The sequence below is a fragment of the Rhagoletis pomonella genome, unplaced genomic scaffold (genome assembly GCF_013731165.1).
Source record: "Rhagoletis pomonella isolate Grant_MI unplaced genomic scaffold, Rhpom_1.0 Rhpom_scaffold_00001, whole genome shotgun sequence".
In the NCBI taxonomy this organism is placed as follows: domain Eukaryota; kingdom Metazoa; phylum Arthropoda; class Insecta; order Diptera; family Tephritidae; genus Rhagoletis; species Rhagoletis pomonella.
The window spans coordinates 12,669,167-12,676,817 of NW_023458555.1; the positions used below are offsets into that span (position 1 = coordinate 12,669,167).

At 36.0% G+C, this 7,651-nt stretch overlaps 1 protein-coding gene across 1 annotated transcript in view; it reads right to left on the reverse strand.

The window, feature by feature from the left end:
- Window positions 1-585, reverse strand: part of LOC118733779 (general odorant-binding protein 84a-like) — a 6,049-nt gene extending 5,464 nt beyond the window's left edge. Inside the window, exons 1-3 of the mRNA XM_036463376.1 lie at window positions 269-585; window positions 127-188; window positions 3-60 (exon numbers count right to left, since the gene is read on the reverse strand). Coding sequence (XP_036319269.1) covers window positions 3-60; window positions 127-188; window positions 269-479 — 331 coding nt within the window. The 5' untranslated portion in view covers window positions 480-585. The remainder of the gene's footprint in view (window positions 1-2; window positions 61-126; window positions 189-268) is intronic.
- Between the last annotated feature and the right edge of the window lie 7,066 nt (window positions 586-7,651).

Below are 7,651 nucleotides of genomic sequence, written 5' to 3' on the forward strand. Positions count from 1 at the left end.
ACGATTCAATTGCCAATTTCGCATAAGTCCAGTTTTCTCCATGTAACAGTGCATGAAACACTACGAAGTTGAAGATTTTTTTTTTTATGACATATGTCATTAAAATTGGCCTTATGATTTACTCACCATGCTTGTTTTGTCCGCCGTATTTGGTAATTCCGCAGTTTCATTGAATTGTTGGATATACTCTAAGAAAGTTATTTGATAAATAGTTAAGTATTTGGAATGTTTCTTATTTTTTATTATTTTTTTTTTTTGTGATACGCACCGATTGGTGTAGGGAAACTTGCATTACATGTGCGCACTACGGCCTCGAAATCGAAACCCATTGCACTTGGATTTTCTGCCATAGTAGTGGTCGTTTCCATGGACGGCTGCACATCTAATCTATTATTCATGCTGTTCGTTTGGGCATTTGCCAAACTTGTAGCCAAAAACAAGAGCACAGAGAGAGTCATGGCAAGTTGATGGTTTACCATTTTTTCAAAATATTTCAAATTCTCTTAACAGCTGCTCTGAATCCGAAACACTGAGCACTAAAATTCGCACTAGTAGCTGCAGGCATGCGACGTCGATATTTATAAGAGTGAATCCATTAAATAATAACCCGTAGGCTTATGAATAATACAATGATATTATATTTGTATCCACGTACATATGTACATACTTATTTCAATTGGGTGCGAAATTATGAATGATTTGTGTCCTACAAAAAGGTAGAAGTACCCTACGTTCAGCACATAGAGAGAAAGGTTTTGACAGCGTATAATAATGAGAAGCCTGTAAGCATTACTATTATTATTATGCAATTACTACTACATACCATTGCCATTACCAATGCCGTTATCAATCCCAGTTCCATTACCATTAACATGGTTTGTTATGAATATGTAAGGCCAGGTCTTCAGGCTCTTTGCACCGCGATCAAATTTGATATATTGTGTCCCTTACCCTACATTTATTATTACCATTCTCAATAATTACTAATACCATTACTCTTACAGTTCCCGTTGACGTTAGGATTACCATTACCACTAATGGTGCTATACTATTACCAACACCAATACTACTATCAAGACAATTACCATTACTGTTATCAATACCATATTATTACCCTTAACATTACCATACCATTTCAATTTTCATTACCCATACTATTACCACTACTATCACCAGTAACATTACTATTACTATTGTCATTACCATTACAATCGTCAATACAACTACCACCATTACTATCACCAATACCATTACTATTACTATTGTCCTTACCATTACTTTTACAATCGTTAAAACAATTACAATTACCCATACCATTACACTTATCAATACAATTACCATTGCCATTACCATTATCACTACCATAACTATTACCACTACAATTATCATTACCATTTCCAATTACCTTTGCCATAACTAAATATTTTCAATTGTTATTTGCAGTTTTACTGACAGCCGTAATAGACTGACAGTAGCGCCATGTAATGCAACCAACTGTACGCCAATTCTAGTAATTTGATGCAACAATCAAAATCGCAATTCACTTGATTGTTATTTATTTTATTAAAAAATAATGGCAATTTCGCTTATTTATTGTCTAGTTTGCATTAAAAGTACAACAAAATATTTGTTTGATATTAAAAGTTCTGTAATTTCTCTTTTCCGTTATTATTATTATTATGAAATTGCATTATTGCAAAATCATAGGTTTTAAAAATTTAATAGCGCTACTTTGTAGTACTGGCTTTTAGCAGTAACAGTACAAGAACGATTATTAATTCATTGATGCTTTTGTTTTGGTTGTTATATATTTTCCTTTGGTCTATATACATACATATGTATGTACATTAGGGTGGTCCAAAAAGAGTAAAGTCGTAATTATAATGCTCTTATCCCCTAGGATTGTTTTACATCGAAAAAAGTATACCACTATTTTTTATTTTGAAATAAAAAAATATTTAGAGGTCGCTCAATGCGCTCAAAGTTTTCCATGTATTTTTGTATGGGAAAAATAAAATTTTTCGAAGAAATATTGAAAATCAATATTTTTCGATCGGAAAACTCTGGTACTCTTCAGGAAACTTTCAACAATAATACCCAATTGTTTATTTAACCATTTTTTAATACTAGCAATTTTTTATTGGTCACCGCATTGCATTTTTCGGGGTTTTTGTGGGTTTTTGAGGGGCTATAAAATAAAGTTGCGATAGTTAAATAAACAATTGGGTATTATTATTAGGAATCTCCTGGAGATAAACAGTTTTCTTGTAGAAAAATATGGACTTTTTTAACTATTCTATACCATTTCTACGAAAAGTTGTTTTTCCGCCATATAATTAACATGAAAAGCTCTATACGCTTTGAGCGACCTCTAAATATTTTTTTATTTCAAAAAAAAACCAGGGTATATTTTTTCGGCATAGAACAATCCTAGGGGGTAAGAGCAAACAAATTCGGACTTTACTTTTTCACAAACATTTTTGGACCCTCCTAATGTACATATACATATTTATAATACTTGAATACATTTTTTATCAAGGTCATCAATCTGCACCTGCACCGGTCGATCGATTCCCAAAAATGAGGGGTCAAATTAAAGGTATTAGCCTGGTTATGTGCAATAAGATTTTATTTTTTATAAAAGAGTTGCCACCCGTTAAAAAATTAAATTCAAATTACTAAACAATCAGCCATCAGATCCGCGCATTTCTTTCGATTTAAAAATATCTTTGATTAGGCTACCTTTTCGACATTTATACACGAGAAGGCATTTTTTGTGATAGTTATTAGATTTGCACCGTTCTTTCGTATTTCAGTTACAGGGTGATCTGGAATTGATAATAATATTAAAAACCGACACTATGTGAGATCTCTCTGTACTTAGAAACGGCTGCACGGATTAAAATGAAAGATGGATATTGAACAGCTAATAAGTCTGGCTAACATTTGGAATAGTTTCTAGGTTTTTGAATTAAAATGTTGGGCATTTTAATGCCATGCGGGTGCACTGATGGTATTTATTAATTCATGAGTAAATGTCAATGTCAAAACTATTTAGAATAAACTACCTTAAATCATGATTGGTAATTGAGCTATTTGAACAAACATTTTAAATGAGCATACATAAACGGCCCTTATACATACATAAATATTAAGTGTTGCCGACATGACGGGTTGCATTGTTGTGGTTTATTAATTTCGACAAACTACAACTTCAAGTCAATGCTTCTAAAATGGAATTTCGACACGCCCCTAATAAACGGGCTCTTTTTTGGAAAAAAATCGCGTAGATGTTTAATAACTTTTTTGTTGACCGTGCTAGGGATTTTCTTCCATGTGCATGTTTTTTATAAGGAAGCCTAGATCTGTTAGTTGCAAAAAAAAATATTAAAAATCAACCCGAGTGCTTAGCCATTTGAAACTTACACTTTATGATACTAAAAATAAATATGCTATAATACTGCATAACCAATTTGTCCAAAATCCAAACAAAAAGATTTAATTTTAGTGAAAATTTTTAAATTTTTTTGGAATATTTTTTTATTTTTTTTATTTTGGGGGAACGCCACAATTGTTTTCAACTAGTTTTTATTATTATTTAGTATTTATCAACTGAAATAAAGAAATCGATTTTTTTTTTTAATTAAGAATAAGTTTTTTTTTAATAAAAATTCAGTAAATTCCAGTTTGTGCAACCACTGTGCAACCACCAGGTTCGGCCAAAAAAGAAATACAAACTCTTTTTCGAAATGACCTTGCAAAAATATTTTAGACCTAGGGGTATATGGCGATTTTGTATGTTTGTTTGCTTGTAAGGTGTTACCTGAGGCTCTAGTGGTTCTTTACTGCTACAGGGAGAGCAATGGTTAAGAGATTCGCTGCCTAAGGTGGATTTAGAGACCTTAGTGTTCTTGGTGATTGCTCACAACTTCTCTCATCAGAGACTTGGAGACTTCGATTTCATCCGCGGTAACATGGATCACTGCGTTGTTTGGCTTCCAGATCCAATGTATTATGAAATCTACAAAAGGGCTATCACTGAAATCAAACAGCTCGTAGGACAATGTCTGATCTTTATTTCAGTTGAGATAAAATTTCCTTAGACAGCCTTACTTGGCCACCAAACTCTAGTGATATTGTAGGAAGCCTCGTAGCGGATGTGTTGGCCAGGAAAGACACACTCGAGCCTCAGCGCAGCTGCAAAACCTTTCAGGCAGAGAATGGGCTGAAGGGCCTTTTATTCTGGGTCGAACACTACCTCACTTTTTCTTAAGTTACCTAGCTATTGTGAGGCTTGCACTACTTTTTCTAGGAAATCCTCAGAACTCAGGGGGAATGCGGAGCTCTGACAAGTCAAGCGCCGCCCAAGATATTTCTCGCAGAAACCAGGATTTCGTGGACACCATAAGTACCTTTTCTATTTTGTTTTTTGATGTTGGTCGAAAACTGGGCTCGAACCCTAGCCCTGCGGAATGGTTGTGCGCACTGCCAGATAGGTGGTTTAAGTATGGGTATTGTAGATCTTTAGGACCAAAATCCAGACCAAATCATTCCTTATCAGGCTGCCGTAGGAGGATATGCTAGGTGTGTGTCTGGGTGTGGGCACATGGGACGTCAAGACTTGATTAACATTCAAGGGAGCATTTCAACTCAGGCTCCAATTGAACTTCTTAGTGAACAAATTGAGTTATTTCCTACTAGGATTTAATGTGCGTCGCCCAACAGCAGCTTGTACATTGCCTAAATAAAACGAAAGTAATAAAAAGCTCCACAAATTTTCCGAACGGAGCTTTGTCATAGCCTGGCGAGGGGGCCGCCATTATTTCATTTTTTTTTTTCATTTCATTTCATTTATTATTATAAAGAAAATTAGTACAATAAGATCCCAAAGATCTTTTTTAGTACAACGGTAACTTAAAATTAAGACAAGAATAAGAGTTAAGAATAAAAAGTGCATAGTACATAATGTCAAACAAAGCCTGACAAATAGCATTAGGCAAAACTTACAAATGTATATAAAACCTAGAGAGGAAGAAAAAAAAAAAAATAAATTAATATAAAAAAGTCAATAAATAAATAAAAATTAAAAAGAAAAAGAACGACATATAATTTTCAATTAGCCTATATCTAAAAAACATACACATTTACAATTTATATAGATAGCGAACCTCAGCTGATAATGAGTTAATAAGTTAACGAAAATACGAGTACAAAACACTCCTAAAGTTGCTTTTATTTAGACTGTTGCGAATATGTCCTGGAACCGAGTTCCTGGTGCGAATAGCATTGACGAAAAATAGTCTTGCAGATGCTAGTTAATTGTACCTAGGTATAGTCAGGTCAGTAAGGCGTGAAGACTTGGAGAAGGATAATTTTTCCTATAGATATCTAGGATCTTTATCCATCATTAGGCGAAATAAAAAAGTACAATTTCTTGTTTTAGATATTTAGAGATACTGCAGCCCAACAGTCGTGATTTCCAATCGGATTTTCGCTCAAATTTCGATAGCCCAAAAACATATCGAGTAACATGATTGAATACTACACCTGATCACAAATCGAATTTGGGCTTTATTCAGTGACAGTAGATATTTGCATACATATAACTACTCGAACACGTCGGTCGCTAAATTAGCTTCTTTATTTCGTCAAAAATTTTTGAACTTGAATTCTTTGTAATCGATTTTTTTTTACTTCCTATCAACGCAAAACGTCCCACTGTGCATGCGTGTGCGGTCAGTCAGTCCGTGCTTTGTCGGCCACTCAGTCGGCAATCGGCAATTCGGTACTTCTAATGGGAAGGCGGTGTAGACTATCGCAATGGATTGACTGCTGGCTGCATAGCGCCATCATCACGTCCCCCCCCAAAACATCACAAGCCCTGTAGCAGTGAGCTGTGGGATGAGGCGCATAGAGCAGTCAGTGCTCGTTCAAATTTTTTATGTTTGTGTTTGTGTGCAAAACGCCGATAGACAGTTGAACGCATCCTCCTCGCCTCCGACGAGGTGAGCTGTGTTGTGTTGTGAATGGATGGCGCTGGAACAGATGAATGGTTAACGGGTGACAAATATGTAGAAGAGAAAACGGTGGAAGGAAAGCGCAGTAAGAGAAGAGAAAGTGGAGAAAAAAATGCGCGAGTCCCCAGCAAAAAACAAAAAAAAAAAAGATTAGAATGCAAACGATTTTTTCGCTTGTACTCGTAATTGTGGGCGACTTTTTAACGAACCTTTTTTCAATTTTTTTTTTTTGAGTTTTGGGCTTTGCCATTGCCATTGCCTGTACCTATGCGATGCTGCAACTGCCTTGCTGACTATTTTTTCACAGCCAGAATGCTGGATTTTTTCTTAGTTTTCTTTTCTTTGGGATAGAAGCAGCAGAAGTTGCGGTGCAACAGCCAAGCGCGTCACTGTTGCGCTTTGTTGTTGTTGATTTTTTATTTTTTATTTATTTTTTTGGTTTTGTGCTTTGCGCTTTGCATTGTATGAATGTGTAGTTGTATGGAAAGAAATAGAGTTCACTGGGGAGCAGAGTGGGAGTGGCAGTGGTGGGCATTGCTAGACAACAGGCGATTTGGCTTTGACATGATGCCGGCCTAAATTTTTTTTTTATGTTGTCGCACAACAGGGTTGTTTTTGCTTTCTATACGTTCCTAAGTATGAGCGTGCATCTGTTTGTGTGTGTGTGTGTGTGTCTTGCTGCAAATGTGGGTGGTAAGATGGCTAGCTGCGTGAATGCGGGCAAAGAGGCATACGTCTGCGTTGAGCATAGCTGGGTGAGTGCGGCAAGCTGAGGCAGTAGACAATTTTTTAAAAAATGCGCTTTGAATTTTTTCTTCGTCAAAGCGGCGGAGAAAAAAAAAAATGCGACGACGACCTGCGAAGCAGTTTAGTGGGTGGCTGGAGGGAGCATTGCCGCTGGCTAGGAATTTGTGTGTTGCGAAGATGGCAGGCAGCGATTGCTGGAAGGAGTAGAGAACGTAGAAAAACAGCATAGAACAGCAACAGATTTCCAAGCCAAGCAGCGCTTCAATGAAGATAACAACATTGCAGCAGATGGTGATGATGACGTTGACGAAGGATGCTTTGTTAATGAAGGACACAACGATTTCGTTTGGGGGTGAGAAAAAAATTGAAAAATTTTGTGTGCTCGAAAAGAGTTTTTTTCTTCATTTAAATGCGCATCGTAGTGCGGCTAAGAAGAGAGAGAGTCGTCTGCACGGCATGTCAGCATAGCGACAATAACAACAACACCAGTTATGCTGCCAGTTCTTTGTAGTAAGTTCTGCAAAAAAATAAATAAATAAGTAAAAAATGGTTGAACTTGTGAGGAGGCGCGCAAAAAAAGACGACTTTGAAGTCTGATATTTGCATAATTTTTTTGCCATTTGAATTTTTGAAAAATATTTGCCTCAAAGTGTTTGCATATTTTCGTGCAAAATTTATTGTGCAACCTGGTTGTTGTGAACGCACTTTTTAACTCCTTTCGTACGTTTTTTTTTAATGGAAACTCACAGCGTCTTGTGTCGTTCTCCTTTTCCTTTGACATTTCATTTGTGAACTTTTATTCGTTTGTAGAAATTATTTGCAGTTTTCTACCTTTTTCGCTGTTTCCCGCTTCGCTTACTTATCTGCTGAATTGAGAAAACTATGCA